Source organism: Phaenicophaeus curvirostris, chromosome 10 (genome assembly GCF_032191515.1).
Source record: "Phaenicophaeus curvirostris isolate KB17595 chromosome 10, BPBGC_Pcur_1.0, whole genome shotgun sequence".
Lineage (NCBI taxonomy): Eukaryota > Metazoa > Chordata > Aves > Cuculiformes > Cuculidae > Phaenicophaeus > Phaenicophaeus curvirostris.
The window spans coordinates 15,860,807-15,876,950 of NC_091401.1; the positions used below are offsets into that span (position 1 = coordinate 15,860,807).

Consider the following 16,144-nt stretch of genomic DNA (forward strand, 5'->3'; position numbering starts at 1 on the left):
TAGGTTCTAGCCATTCTTTTATGGCACTGATTTTTTTTGATACATTCAAAGCATTATTGCATCAGAAAACAAATCATGCATCTTCATGTTTCCAGACAAATTCACCTGTATTTGCAATTTCTAGCTACATCTCAAAGGTGCACCAAATCTACAGTTTTATGGGTTTAGTTGCATGCTTTGCCTATATGCATGCTGAGATAATAAATATTAAATACTGGAAAGAACATAAGAGAACCAAACTGACATTAGGAATATTTTATGGCAGCTGTTATTTTCTGCCAGTCAAAGAGCTTGTCAAAAAATTGAGGTAACAACAGTGGCCACACCACTCAGCTGAGAATCGCTCAAAATTCACGGAAGTTTTCAGAAATTCAAGTACACAAACACCAGCTGCAACTTGTCAGAAATGCCAGAGAAATTAGGTTGGCTGCATTTTATTAGTCTATTAGCTGGCGCTCACACAGCTCCTTGTAAATCCTTTTTCTCACTCGGGGCATATCTTCTTGGGAGAACTGAAAAGGCTGGTCTAAGGCGAGGCACTTGCAGTACTGAGGAAAAGGAAAAGGCTCGATTGAAAAAAAAGGGACATTTGCTGTATGAACAATGCAGGCCACTGATTTTTCAAATGCAGCACTCTTACCTGGAGCACAAAAACCCCACAGTCACTGTCATTTTTCTGTTGTGGAATGCACTAAAAGGAAAAGAAACAAGAAGAGATGTTAGATCTTTACTTATCCTTTTATCTCAAACTCCCGCTTAAAGTTGAAAAGGAGATTCCACATAAGGATTAGGTACTTCATTCTCAAAGCTAGGTGTTCAGCAGCACTAGAAACTGGAGTTGAAATTACCTATTCTGATCTCAGCTTTTGCAAGGTGACACTCAACACCTTGTTAGAATAACATCTAACATTTAGAAAAACATATAGCGTAGGACAGAAAACAAATTACAAATCTTTCTTTTGAGTTTATTTTATTTTAGTGACCCACACAGAGCAGCTTCTCAATTAGTTTAAATAAATGTTTGTACAGCATTATCTGCTTTACACAGGACCAAACTGCATCAGCAAAGTCACACAGGCCTAGAGGAAGATTACTCTCAGCATCCATGCCACCAGCAGGGGCTTTCCTCCCCCAGCCACACCTAAGGGTCTCAAAGAACATGAAGAGTAGTACATTGTCAGGTGGCGGTACTAAGCAAGGCAACCTCAAGGCAACCTCTTTCAAACACAAAGCTAAAAAGTCCCACTCACTAATGCTGCTATGTCTCTGGCACTAGAAGAGGAAAAGTAATTACTTTTCCTCAACTCCCAAATCTTCTGCCTCACAGAATACAGGACAAACTGATTGCACAGAGTGTGTAGGAGTGCAGAGAAGAATCATTTCATCATTGTACTAGCATCTAAAAATAATCCTGTGCAAGGAGGGAGCTGCTGGGAGTGTGTCTAGTGTGCAATGACCTGTTTTATATCTTTGGATCCATTATGGGATGGCTATGCAATTCACATATTCCCTCATTTACACTACACAGAAGTTATTCCCTTTCATTGTTGCTAGGCTTTGTTTACTTGTGATCAAAAGTAATGTGCCACAAACAGCTCTGGAGACCAAAGCCCTCTATCCATAGCAAATATAAAATATAAGCAGTAGCAGCATCAGCCTGTTCCCTCTCTCACTAAATCCCATCCATTTGGCATAGTTCAGGACAGTTCTTTTGGGAGAAATGAGGAAGCCAAGTCTCCAGCTCATTCAGTCCTTGACCTTGTGTCAACATGGGTACCGCTACAGATTTTACTGCACGGATTTAACTGACCAGAGATTAGGCTCAGATCAGTCACTTGCAGAAAATATTAAAGACCTAGTTGAAGCTGGGTGAGCACCAGAGCTGTAAGTCCGATGTGTAACCACCTGTGTTGCTCCCAGCACCCTCAGCGTGGTCAGCATAAAACAATTATCTGCTTGTACAAATACACGGTTTTAGAAGCAGCCTCCTAAAATCCCCCCAAAAGTCAGACTCCAGGGCTCGAAGTGCTGCCATTTACCTTTGTCACAGCAGTCTGCCAACCCTGAAGAAACTCAGGGCGATTCTTCTCTTTTGCTTCAGTCAGCAAATACTTTTGAATGTTCTTTAAAAAGGAAAAACAAACAAACAACAATATTATCTATCAGCTAAAGAACACAAGAGAGACATTGAGATCTCTGCTGGCATCCTTTTGACAATGAGAGCAAATTTCAGGTGAGCACTAACAATTAGGAGCTGAGCTCCAATTCAGAGGTAGATATAAACTCTGGTGGGTACTGCACATTCTACCATCAAGGCTATGAAGGGGAACTTTAACACCCCTCACCCCATTGTACACTGGTATTCTTAATACTAGAGTAGCTGTGGTAGTCAGGCACAGAGTCAGAGAGCTCTCAAACACGCAGAGACACACTGTGCAGTCTGGCGTATGTTCTCTCCTGGCTTCCTTGGCTGACACCAAGGACCTTACATTCAATATGATAGTATTTTCCTGCCCGAATCTCAATACAAAACACTTTGAGTTCTGCAGCTAATCAACAAAACTCCAGGGCGAGTTTTAGTGACATACAGGAAAAAATAGTCTGACACAAGTGAAGAGAGGAAAGCAAGATAAATGAGCCTATGGTCTTGGGTTAAGCAAATCCTTCTACTTCTCTGTGAACAGGCTGGAGGTTTATAGCACAATTTAAACATACTCCAGCACACTAACATTTACCAGCGGGTGGATCATCACAGAGTTTTGGGTACTGGTCCCCCTTCTCCTAGAAAGGGCAAGATTAAAAATGTCTCAAGCTTGTAAGACTTGCCCGGAGCTTGTAATGCTTGCCCAGAGCAGGATGGGAGAGGCTACTTTGAGAGACTGCAGGAGAGGCTATAGGGCTGCTGAGAGGGACGCCCTGGTTTATGCTGCAAGTTCAGAAGCTGGAGAGCATGAGGTCTCTCTCTCCCAGAACAAACATTAGCTTCATCCTCAACAAATGCCAGCAGGAAAGTAGTATCTTCATTCAGAAGTCCTAGCTGGGAACTCTCCTGGGTACAACAATTACTATTCTTCTGGAAACCAACAAGCACACACAGTTAAAAGCAGAGGCTTGGTGCATCAAGCAAGCAATTAAGTTGACAAAATTAGCTTTTGTAACAGGGTCATTACAATTTGCTCGTCCCAGCAAAAATTTCCTGACTGCTCTTTACCACGAAGACTGATAATTTAACTCCAGTGTTCAGCTTGCAGCTTCGAAAGGTTGCCAGGTTATAAATCAGAGGTACACACCCCGCACCAATGCGGACAAGAGGAAAAAGGCAACATGCTGTTAATAGCATAGTAACACACAAACCCCACCGGGCAGCACTACAGCATCTTCAGTCCTCTTCTCTCACACAGACAACCTCCCCGCAAAAGGACCACAATTTGTCATTTCCTACACACAATTCCCTCTGCAGTTTAAAGAACTGCCTTTACACTGCTTCTCGATAGCCTGCTCCCCTATGGAAGTTGGATTTGAGTCCCTGCTTTCTGCAGGAGTGACATGACAGTGCCATGAAAGGTGTGCTGATTACATGGTCAAGGTAATTAGGCAATCGGCAATCTAACCTCAACTCCCAGCTCTGGTGTGACCCTCAAGGTCTGTGCTTTAGACTCCTCAGCGGGACAAGCTGATTCTCATTTCATACACGGCAGGACAACAACAGATACACTGCATTTAAAGTTTAAGGCTAAATAGAAAAAAGGGGGTTGGTGTGTCAAAGAAAACAGTTTAAACTTTGCAGACACAGCTGTCACTCTTACCTCTACACAAAACTTAAAATGAATGCCTTGGGAATCATAAAATGAAATAATTCGATTTGGGATGTTCACAGTAATGAGGGACCAGTGGACTTCCAGGTGAATAGGGATTAACAAGAGAGTCTTTTTGAACAAGTCCACCTGTCAAGAATAACAACAAGCATTAAAGATAATTCCAGGGACAGAACACACCAAAGCAAGACATTAATTGTATCTAAGCCTTCTCTCTGATACACCCTAATTAAAGTATTCTTTTTTATTCTTCTCTCTTTCAATAGATTCATTTATCTTGTACACAAAACTTATTAGCAGGCACAAAAATACAGTTACAGCCCAGAACGCTAAGGAGCGCTGTACAGTTCATCACCACTGTATCTGTGGCAAAAGCCTGCTCACATCACGTTTTAACATCTGCATTGAGGTGGGATTTCTTAAGTAATGATGGCAATACAGTCAAGCTTCAATTTGGGTTAGCTATGTATCTTCAGTAATGACACTCCGACAGTATGAACACCACTGACTTCTATCACAACTGCATCATGGATAGGTGACAAATGAAGCAGTTGTGATCACAGACACCCCCCCCAAAACCCAGCAAGCTGGTGCAGTTTGACTCCCTCTGCCTTAACACAGACTTGTCACAGGAAAGCAGAGAAGGAGTGCCTGATGCTTTGGTGAGCCGAGGAAAGGAGCCGGGGGTGGAGGGGAAAGCAGAGCAGATTCATCCTTATTTGAACTTACTTTGTAGCAGATGTACTGTGGTCACAGGCAAGCAAACAAGGGAGAAGGTCTTAAAGTACAGAACAAGTAGATCAGACACAACACCCCCAGTGCCTGTGTGGCAGATGAGACCTTATGCTTTTGGAAGCTAGTCAAGCCAGGGCTTTATATGATCTTCCTACTCCTAGCTCCTCTTGGAACAGTTGTCTAATTGCTGGGGTTTTGGTGGCACAGAAAATAAGAAGAGATAGAAGACTGAACTAAATGGACTTGTGGCAAGACTTCTCTGCTGCTTTTTTTTTTTAAGCCTTGTGCAATTTGAACAGTACATAATTACTGCACTACTGGTAAGGGCAGGTCATTTGTAGTAGAGAACAGTGTATTTTTTGAGTAACAGTAAAAAGCTAAAGGCACAAAAAGGTCTGAGCATTCACAGCAGTTATCAGCCAAGCCTTGCTCACAACAATACTTCGATTGTCACAAGCATCGACAATTCCTGCTCCCACCTGCAGAAACTGCTTCCTGACCAGATTACAGCACACTTGTACACAACGATCCATCATTCTCAGAGAGGAGAAGCAAAGAGACGTCAGCCAGCAGCAAGCTGAGCCCACAAAGGAAAACTGGAATAAAATAAATGAACTACACCTTCTGTAATGTCCAGCAACAGCAAAGCCATGCTGAAAGCAAGGGTCTTGACATGACCCTAGCTGTGGGATTGCTGCAGGCATGCAAAACTGTAGCAGAAGAGTGGAAACAGGCAGCCTAAAGCTGGAAGGGTCTTTGGTTAAGACCTGATGTACAGAAAGAACAGCGGCAACTCAGATTCACTTCCTGGAGATGGTGACAAGTCAGCTAGCAGACCAGAGCAGGAGTGTCAAGCTCAGTGGCCAGAGGGACAGAAACAAAGAGGAGCTTCTAAACTATGCAGTTAGATGCAGGGCATGTCCTTCTAGGCTCTGGCCTCCTGCATCCCAGGGAGAGCACATTTATGAAACCTGGTACAGTACTCTGGTGTGTTTAAAAAGCAGAAAAATGTTTCCCTTAATTGCATATTGCAGGACAAAGCTGTCTACTGAATCCTTCCAATGGAAACTGCTTAATTCTCATCCTTGCTTTAGAGATTCTTCAGGAATTGAAGTCTAAATGTCTAAACAACTGTCATGCTCTCATCTGGTCCCTCCTCAGCAGCAACATGAATACAGGTCCTGCTTTCAGAATCCACTTTCACTTTTGGAGTTTTTGCAAAACTTAGGTTGCTGGAGAAAAAGAACATTTAAAAAAAAATCTGGGAATATTAAGCACCAATATTCAGTCTCTCTTTAAAGAGATTTTAATAAATTATATGAATAGATTTTACATTTGGATAATGAGTTCATCTCTAGCATTTCACGTGTGTGCTATTTAAGTCCTTCTGCAGAAAGATCACACATTCAAACATGGTCCTTCATTGGTCTTGCCTCACCTCCCACATAAGAAAGGACAAAAGTTCACAAAAAAAAAAAAAATGGCAGCACTGCTCTTTGTATTAGCTACCTTAGGGAATATCATAACTCATGATCTGGCATGGGTTGGAAAGCAAGGAGAATTCTGCTCTTATCACACAAACAACAGTTTGGCATGTTAAGTATTGCTCTCTAATTTCTGCTCTCTAGTACCCGCAACAATTTGGTTTTATCGAACAATCCCAGTTCGAGATAAAAGGAAGAAACAGAATTAAGTCTGCTCTCCTGCAGATTACTGTACCTGGCACCATTAGGAGCAATAAGAGACATTTTTTGGAGCTAAATTAACAGCTTGCATGAATGTACACAAAGAGATAACCTACCACTGAAGATGAAGCCATTCAAAGTACACTTTTACAACATAACCATACCGACTTGAGTGGTGCCACCCTACTATTTTTATTAACCTCTCCCCACTCTCACAGCTCCTCTGCAAACCCAGCCTTTGCAGGTAACACAACACATTGCAACCCAGTTTCAAGTTAGTGACTCAACTCAGCACAAAGAAAGCAGAGCACAGACAACATGGAGTTAAAGGATACCTTTTTAGTCCATCGTTTTACCCCATTATATCCTTTGGTTACGAGCTGTCTATGAAAAAAGCTGTTAAAGAAATGAACCTAAAAAAGAGAGAGAGGAGGAATGAGCACAGAGATTTTCATGCACAGTCATTCCCCTTCCCCCAGCATAACTTATACAATATAATTTATAATGAGACAACATACAATGCAGGCTTAGAAACAGAACTAGCAGGGACAAACAGGCTTTGACAAGCCTATGCTACTGCTCTTCTTCAGCAAGCAAATAAAGTGATCCTTCACTTCCCTAAAACAGGTGATGTGAGCCACTGTAGCGTTCATATTTACATTTTTTTATCTCCAAGCATATCACGTTTAATTTTTTGTTGAGGACGGACTTAGGAGAAAAGCACCAAGATAAGGAGTTAAAATTTTTGTTGTTCTTTACAGGAATTAAGGAGGAGTACGCTAGACCAGCAGACACAGGAGAAGGGAGTAACTTCTGTTTTCACTTGCTGGAAGCTCCAAGACTCAAAAAAAAATATTAATCAAAACAGTTATGAGATTTAATCCAACAACACGGTCATTTGTATTCAACTACTATGACCAGCTCCAGACAAAACCCGTATTCTGCTATTTAAAAGCATTTTTAAGTTATGCATCCATTTTGTAACTAAGACCCTACATTTATGGCAAAAAATCATCGTATTATGTTAAAAAAAAATATTTCGCTCCAGGTTAACACTATTATTCCCTGTGCTTAGCTTCTCGCAATTACAGGAACAGATTAATACAAATGGAAATCTACAACATCTGTTTTTAATAATTCTGCTAGTGTAGCAGTGGTAGAAGGCTCGAGTTATTACTTGGAAAAAAAAAGTTAGAAAATTCAGCATCTGAAAACACAGTCTAACACCCATTAGCTATGCCAACAGACTTCAAAACCACATTCTGAGGTACCAGCACAAAACCTCCCAGGAGGATTTCAATTATGCACTATGAAGAAAAAGCAGACACAAGCAAACAGATACAATCTCCAATAGCACAACCCCAGCACACACTCAGGAAGTACAGAGAATACTAATGAAGAATCACCATCAGCACCGATCAAAGCAACAACACTCTTTCTTCTGAGCTCGAAGATTTTAAGAGTTACGTTCTGCAGAGATCATCTAAAAATGGCTTTGTTTGGTTCTTCCTTTGTGGTCTCACCTGAAAATTGTTCAGCTCTACTAGTAAACAGATGGCTTTTTATAATTGCCACTGCTGCAAATTTAGTCTCAGAAGGGGGGAGGTTGTTTTCTTGATTATTTTTTTTTCTTTTTCTCAACTGCCACCAACAGTCAGACAGTGCAGTAGAAAAGCAGTAAGCATTCTGGGGAGGATGCACAAACCAAAGTCCCACACAGTCAATACTGCTGAGGAACCAAGCAGCTCTGCATCAATCCACATTCACCAGGCAGGCAGCTGATGCAGTTTGAGCTGTCGTGGCCCCCACAGCTGTGAGGTGGGCAGGCGGGTGAGCGCACACACAGCACATGTGCACGGCTCAGATGCTGCCACTCATGGTTTGTCATCTCAGCAGAAATCCATCTTCATCAGAAATTTCAGCTGAAACACCAAACTGTCAAGGGCATGGATAAGGCACTTCAGAACTAGATAAACTGGAGACAGAAACTTCTGGGGGAAAAGGAGAGAGGGGTGGGTGAAAACAGGGCACAAAGACCACCTGCAGAGCTAATCCAGTAAGTTCCTGAAACAAGAGCAACAGCACTAGAAACTGTATTTTAGCACAGGAAAGGAAGAAAATTTGACCAGCATATAGCAACAAATCATAATGGAGCCACTCAGAACATCACTGAGCTAAATCTTGATTCTCTATCTGAAACAGTTAATGTTTCATCCTTTCCTCTCAATCTCTCATTATGTACATTTTTAAAATAACAAAAAAACTCACCTTTTCAGGGACTGCATCCATTATGAGCTCACCGTACATGTTAATTATCTGCAAGAGTTAGTAAATATTTGAATATGCACAGAATAATTTCGTAAAACTCAAATTCACAGGTTTCCATAAAACACAGGACCCAGCACACTGGAAACAGCAATAAGGAGGTGAGCAATTATAGTAACATTTTGTGGTAGTCTGAAGGACGAGCACTGTGGAACCCATAGTGGCTGGCCTGGAGAGAGACGGTAACTGGCTGCTTGAAATCTGCCTCAATCTGGAAGGCAGTTTAATTCAATTTAAGCTACCGGTGCATGCCCTGGGCACTGCAGCTTTCCTGCTTTTTTGGCTGTGAGCCACAGTCCGCCGCTTCACTCTGCTGTTCTTGTAATTTGCTTGAGCCTAGGGGTGGGAGGAGATGCTAAAACTTATACGGGCAACCACTATTTTCTCAAAATAGTACACAATTTCTTCAAAAACAAACCGCTTAGTCACGACACCTCCTGTCTTCCAGACTTGCAACCACTATTATTGCACCTGCCATTGTAAAAGCTGCTCACTACTTCTTTTACTTCTCAAACGTAAAGCAAGGGCAGCCCACCTATAACACAGCAGAAGGTGAACAACTGATAACCTAATATAAATGAGCTAAAAATGGGTAAGGAAGCACACAGACACAAAGCATCTCTGACCTGGTCATTGAGCCAGTTCTGGCCTTCCAGTGTAGCTAAATCATCCATATCTAGCATGTGCTTATTATAGAAGACCCGGAAATTACAAGTGGAGTTTTTTGGATGTTTTTCCCGATACTTCATGATTTCCCTGGTGATAAAAGGTTTTCTAAAAAAGGATTGAAAAGGTAGAGAGAAAAAAATATCAGTCAAGGTCTTATCACATAGACTTCTGTTCTGTTAGGTGTTAGACATGGAGTGTGCTTTAGCAATGCAAGCAATTTGTCCTTTACAAAGTCTAGAATTTGATACTGCTACACACCTATGGGAAAAATCTTCATTAAAGACTTCTTTTAATCTTCCCATGACATCTTTTTCACACAGTGGAACTAAACTGCCATATTTCTTCATAACTTCATCTAGGAATCCTTTAAATATATCAGAAAAATTAAAGTGTAAACATGTAAAAAATCCTTCAGGTTCACCAGTCCAGCAAAGAAGTTATTTCTTCCAAATACAAGCAGCAATCATTCTGCACCCAACCAACACCACACATAGCAAGTATGTATTTGAGAAAACTAAGCTCAAATTGGCAACATTAAATAAAAGCAGGGGAAGGAGGGCAAAAATTAAAAAGCAGGAATCCAACTGCTCAGCTTTACAGGGAAAGACCAGACCCCGTTCTTTCCATATACATATGCATGCATATCAAACTAATTACACCAGTGCTATGAGAATCCACCCCACTGCTCATTTCAATTAGCATCTTACATAATTTTACTGCAACACAAAAAGCCCTCAGTTTTCACAACAATTTTCATTGAAAATTCGGTATCTTGTCCTTACAGTAAGCAGAATTACTTGCCTCAAAATGCAAGCAGCCCTGGTGAGCAGATAATGTGCAGTCTGCTCAGCTCCTCTGCTCCCACCAGAGCAAAGGAAGACTCACCACAAATTTAACTCATTTACCCTAGTGTCTGAGCAATGGCATTTAAGGTGTCATGGACAGCCATGTCATCCTGCCATTGCCTAGGAAGGCACTGGGCAACCATAATACCCGAAACAAAAGATATTAACTAGAAAATAATTAAGATATGAATGTTGGAGGAATTAAAAACCCTAGGAAATAGACTTTTTTTTTCTCAGACACAAGACTGAGTGGAACAGGGAAGACATAAATCCAACCCAAGCATCCAAAACCACTTTGAGAATGAAAGAGAATGGAAAACAGGATGTCAACACTTGCTAGTGAAAAAGAGAAAAAAGACCAAGCTGTCCAGCTTTCTGAAAATGAATTTTCAAATGCAGCAGAAAACACGTGTTCTCCGTACAGGAAGCTGGATCTGAGATCAGAGTCCAGGGGAACGGCACAAAACCAAAGATCAGGATGGGAAGAAGCAAGATAAAAGAAACATCTGACAGAAGAAAAGTGCCAGAAGAACAGCAGTAAGGGGTGGGGATGGAGAAGAAAACAGAAAGATTAAGAACAAACCACAAACAGATGAGAAAAGCAGCAAAGATGTAGCAAGACCTACACCTGGATGTGCGACAGAAGGAAGGAAGGATGCAAGAGTGATATCAGAAAACAAGGAAGAACTTTGCACAGGAAGATACCCTTCCTGGAGACTCTGCCACATGCTTGCCTAACAACTTTTATCGCTTATATCTTAGTAGACTGTGACAGAGAGGATATTTCTCACTCTGGCTATAAGTCTAGATAGATGATGTACAGGGATGTCAGCATACCTTATTCTCTTTTAACATATAAAGTTTTTTAAAGCTTTTTATCCATATACACACAGGAAAGATTGTTCTCGTAGTTACAACTAACAGTAACAGAACTCCAAGAGACCTAGAGCTAGACTCTGACCTCACTTGGGCTGGTGTAACTGTGTACCTCTAGGAGGAAAATACAAAAGTTCAGATCTGGTGCAAGATCAGACACTCATCATGAACAGGATTCACCATGGGGCTCTGTTTGACACCCAATAGCACATAAGAAGGCACTAAATATTGCAGCCCATGAACATCCAAGTTCAGCTGCTGCAGAGAAATTAAAAACCCAATAACACCCACAATACTAACATCTCCTTCATGCATCTACCCTAGCAACTCTTGCCAGGTTAGCAGTATCTTGTAGGGTGCAGTTAATAACTAACACCATCCCTAAACAGAGTAGCACTTCAGTACATAGTTATACCAAAATTAAAATTCATTTTTACAGCTTTTCAGCTGAGAAAACTCAGAAGTGCTATGCTGTCAGTATGAGTGTGTATGTAGCATAGACTTGGTCTCAATCCTCAGAGAGGAACCCTCTGGTCTGAAGAAAACGGAAACTGGTCCCACCTACTTTCACTCAGAATCTATGTAAGAATTCTCTTAAAATTGTCAAGTGTGGGAAAGTTTGCATTTACTGTCCGTCTTTAACTTTATATTATTTTTTTAAGTTATTCAGCCCTCTCATGAACAAGAACATGACTACACAGAACTTTAACATGTGTCACCCTGATACAATCTCGGCTCTTGATTGTTAGAGAAGGATTAAGTCTCATTTTCTGCTGGACAAACTTAAAAACTCCATTGTGTAAGGGGTCTATTCACTGTAGTACCACAGTTTCCTTCAGTTTCTCATACAGCATCTGGGCCTTGCTGGATCTGATAAAGCCAGTCGTAGAGAAACACACCTGGCACTAACTTGGGGATACAGAAATCTAAATCATCTTTTGAGGTTCCATGTCTCCTTCTTCACATTTTGCTTTAGAGAATCAATTGCAAAACTGAAGGACAAAATGATGAGCAGAAAAATCAGAACATGTTAAACTTGAAACAATCCCTTTAACATTGGGGTTGACACCAGCTTCAGGTCTATGGGAATCTATGAAGCCAATTTCTGTAAAGGAAGCCTTCGGTTATCACAACATCACTGAACGTGAACATTATATTAATGGTATAAGGTGGCACAACATGTCAGCTTACTATTCCTTACTATGTGCACAGTATGCTGCTATACATAAATAAGATACCAACTGCTATTTTTACCATGTTCCTCTTTAGAGAGACTAAATACTGCATGCTCAGCACTGAGCAAAAATACGCCTAAGCCTTTTTGCTGAACCTTTGCTAAGACCAGTCTCACCTTTTTAAAAAATATTATCTAATAAATTCATTAAGCCTACTCTATGAACAATCATAGAGAAAACTAAGTGACAAAGAACAACATATGACTATTTAAACGTGAGATTCACCAAGTGATTAATTTCAGTCTAAGAGTGCAAGAAAGAAAGGGTAAGGCTGGAAGTATTTAGAACACTAAGGATTTTCAACAAACAAGTTATGAGTAACAATTGTCAACCACGTAGCAAATTGTAAGTTTTAACCCCATATCATCTTCTGAAACTACACAATAAAAGACGTTTAAAATATCTATGTATAATTTTCCACAAAGATTGCAGCTAAATTACATTGTATTCTCTAAAATAAAAGGCGAGGCACCATTTAACAATCCCTCAAAAGCAGCTTGTCAGATAAGCATTTGTTTGTCTTTCCTTCATGCAGCTCTCATTTCATTAAGCGTTATGTTAAGCACTCTTTACAATTCACAATAAGAAAACATTTTAATAAAGGAATTAACACAATATGTAAACTCTATAACACATCTATCAGTTTTTGGGAACTCCTGGAAGCCCTTAAGTATGTAAAAGGTATACCACAAAGCCATGTTGCCAACTGCTCATCAGCCACCCGGGAAGCTTTCTGACTGTTCCTTCTGCCTCCCTTTCGATTTCCTGACTTTAGTCCTGTACTTTCTGGTGAAGGCTCCTCGAGAGGACTTTTACAGTAAGGGTGATCTAGTAACTTTGCACTAAAAAAGTCTGACCCCTCTACTTCCATTTGGCTAGAGCTGTCCTCATTTTGTGCCAACTCCATGGATAAAGGTCCATTTGCAAAATTATCATTGACATCTGAATATTGCAAGGAGGATTGCAACAGCGTCATTCCATCTACACCCATAACTTCATTAGATTCTGCATAATCTTGTTCTGAAACCGCAGTTTCTTTTTCTGTCACAGAGATGAAAATGTCAGAGCAATGATCCTCTGCCAGAGCCCCACTGGTATCCACCTGGCGCAAGGTCTCTGCCTCTGGAGAGGCTCTAGCCTGCAGTTCTGGCAGGACAACATCTGCTCCACCATCCTGCCCTTCACATTCTGGCTCCTCAGAACACGGCTCAGTGCACAGTAAGGCATCCTGTGCATGGCAGATCTCAGGTGCACGTATTTTGTTCTCCTCAGCTGAAGATTTGAGTGTATTATTGTTCATATCTGATAAACTGTATCGGTTCCAAAACCGGTTTCTTTTAGATTTCCAGTAGGAAAGCCAACTACACAATCCACTTTCAAAATCCCGCTTGAGCGTCTCTGGATGGTCCCTTGTAACTTTCTCCACCCACCTTGGCTTGATTTTTCTCAATTTGCAGGCTTTGCCTCTTCCTCGAAGTTTTGGGGATTTTATAATTCTATACCGAAGCCTGACCATAGAAAGTTTCTTATGCATCATAAATAAAGATCTCTTTTTTACAGTATGATGGTTAAATTTGGACCTCTTTATAGCAGTCAAGGGGCCACAAGTTCCATTCCACTCCCTTTGCAACAGCATTTCCTTTTATAGTTGTTTAAAACTACAGGGACTGTGTTGCCTCACCATTATTACTCTCCCGCCTGCTATGTACAAAACCACCTTTCTTTACAGGTAAGGCAGCACCATCCAGTGTACCACATGAGGCATAATGGATATTGCCAGAAATGATATTAAGTATAGCAACAGTTTCAAATTCTTCATTCAAGGGATCTTCATTCTGAAAGGATTCATTGTTGAGTTTTCTTACTGCTTCTCCAGACAGGCTTTCAGCTTTGTGATAGGGACAGGATCTTTTTGCTCTCAGTAGTTTCGTAAGGAAAGCTGTATGGTTCAACAGTAGGTTTTTGATAAGTTTCTGCATTTAAAGGCACACCAGGAGCCCATCTGCCTTGAAGCTCAAGTGCCTTCCTTCTGCATTGCAGTCTTCTGTACAGTTTGTTGTGATTTAAGCTCACAATTAGCTGAGTGCTCTGTCTTTCCTTCTTAGCTAGTAAAAAATGCTTTTGGAAGCAGTATTTCCCAAGCTCCCCACATCCCGTGGTCCATCTTCTATACTGGGCCAACAACTGACTTCTTTTCCAAAGCAAATGTCTTCTATGGCTTTTCATTTTTCTGCTGCATTATGATCTTGAAAAACAGCTGAAAGAATAAGGGAAATGAATTCAGTGTTATCTGGACTGTAACATAATAGCAAAACACTAGGGCACATTCCTCAGGCAACATGCCTATCTAAAATTCCACCCATCCTCCAAACACAATCCCACATTCCCTAGAACATTCTCACTTGCACCAAAAGGAAAAAGAAGCAATAGCTGCAATGGCTTGGTGCATAAACAGGCTCTTCTCATTTACCTTCCCTTGAGGTAAAGCAATGAATAGGTAATCCCAACCCAGCCCACAGTCCCTATATGTAATTTGTGACTTTCTGGCCTGAGGTTAAATCTCTCTCGATATCCATGTTGTTAGAGCAAGCACAGTGAAATCACTCGACTCAAAAGGCTTTTGGAAAATAAAACTTTGAAGTCCAAGTTCGTCAGCAAGCGTGTGCAGGTACCCAGTTCCATCAGCACTCTACAAAGCAAATGCTTATTCTTGTGCAATACATGTTAGCAGGCATGCTGAAGACACTTCACATGCTCACACAAAGTTTTCCCTTAAAGGAACAAGCAACACACATACCGCCACAGAAAATTTGATTCTCTGACTAGATAAAGAATGACACAGCTTACTCTGTGAATTGGTTCCTCTGTATTTACAGCCAGAGCTCACTCCATATGACAACACCACCACCAGCTTCTATAGTCAGTGTTTATCTTTGCCTTAACAAAGCAATATCAACGCAGGACATCAGTTAATCACCTTAAAAATCCCTTTCCCAACTAAAAACCTGCATCTCGATGTCTGCAATAAGGATATATCGGAGACTAGGCAAGAGTGTAAAGCATGCATAGTAACACCTATTCACCTTCACAACACAACTATTAAGTATTAGCTCAAAGGTAGAACACTTCAGAAACACAAGGGGAAGGCATCAGCTGCACACACCTTAAGATGCTTCATGCAATTGTCCCAGTCTCACCAAGTATATCAAAGCCTGTATTATACTACAGAAATGGAGTTTGCCCCTGTCTTCTGTCCTAGTGATTTTGACTTACAGACTATTATTACAAATTTTCCCTTGGCCACATCCACCCAAAGCATTACACATAGGTATCACCTGGCTGAAAATAAAGAAGTCTATAAATGGAAATAAAACATCAACTGTTGGACTTTAAAGACAAATACAAATGCTAGACACCTGTAAAAACAGGCATTTAAAGCCTGACTTAAGAAGCTCTTCTGCATTTTTCATTCTACTCATCCCAGAGGTAAACAGCAGGTGGGTTTGTTTGTTTTTTTCTCCTTTTTGTGGAGGAGTGGGAGAGGAGTAGAAATGAAGAGAAGATGAAGAACACTGTACAGCATTTGGGTAAGGTATTCCCACCATAACGAAAGCAGTCTAGAGTTCACTACCTACAACCTAGAAAGAAACCAGGCTACCTCCAGGGAGAGGTGTGCAAGACAGTACAGGTTAATAATATAAGCACTGCAACAGGATCTAGCTCTTTTGTAACCCTCTGCTAGTCAACAAACAACTTAGTTATCATAAAAATCAGAATATAACGCCTCACCATGCCAATTTTCTCATACTTGCTCTTCCAGCACTTACACACTTCTCCACACTAAATCCAGTTTATGCTTGCTTTTACAGTACAAAATCTACTTGTCCGTCTATTGTGTAAGGCACCTCCAAGATATTCCTGGAGTGGCACCAGTAAACACCAGCCAAACCACAACCTTG

General features: G+C 40.9%; 1 protein-coding gene across 2 annotated transcripts; it reads right to left on the reverse strand.

The window, feature by feature from the left end:
* Positions 1-397: 397 nt before the first annotated feature.
* Positions 398-14,442, reverse strand: SENP5 (SUMO specific peptidase 5). 2 transcript variants are annotated; one of them, XM_069865082.1, is made up of 9 exons: positions 12,873-14,442; positions 9,488-9,593; positions 9,187-9,334; positions 8,504-8,551; positions 6,571-6,648; positions 3,807-3,944; positions 2,040-2,123; positions 641-691; positions 398-548 (listed from the first exon to the last, which is right to left on the reverse strand). In XM_069865082.1, the coding sequence occupies exons 1-9, from the start codon at positions 13,819-13,821 to the stop codon at positions 438-440; spliced, it is 1,713 nt and encodes a 570-aa protein (XP_069721183.1). In that variant the 5' UTR covers positions 13,822-14,442; the 3' UTR covers positions 398-437. The 2 variants fall into 2 exon arrangements, with proteins under 2 accessions (XP_069721183.1, XP_069721182.1); XM_069865081.1 differs by having other exon boundaries at positions 398-566.
* Positions 14,443-16,144: the final 1,702 nt, after the last annotated feature.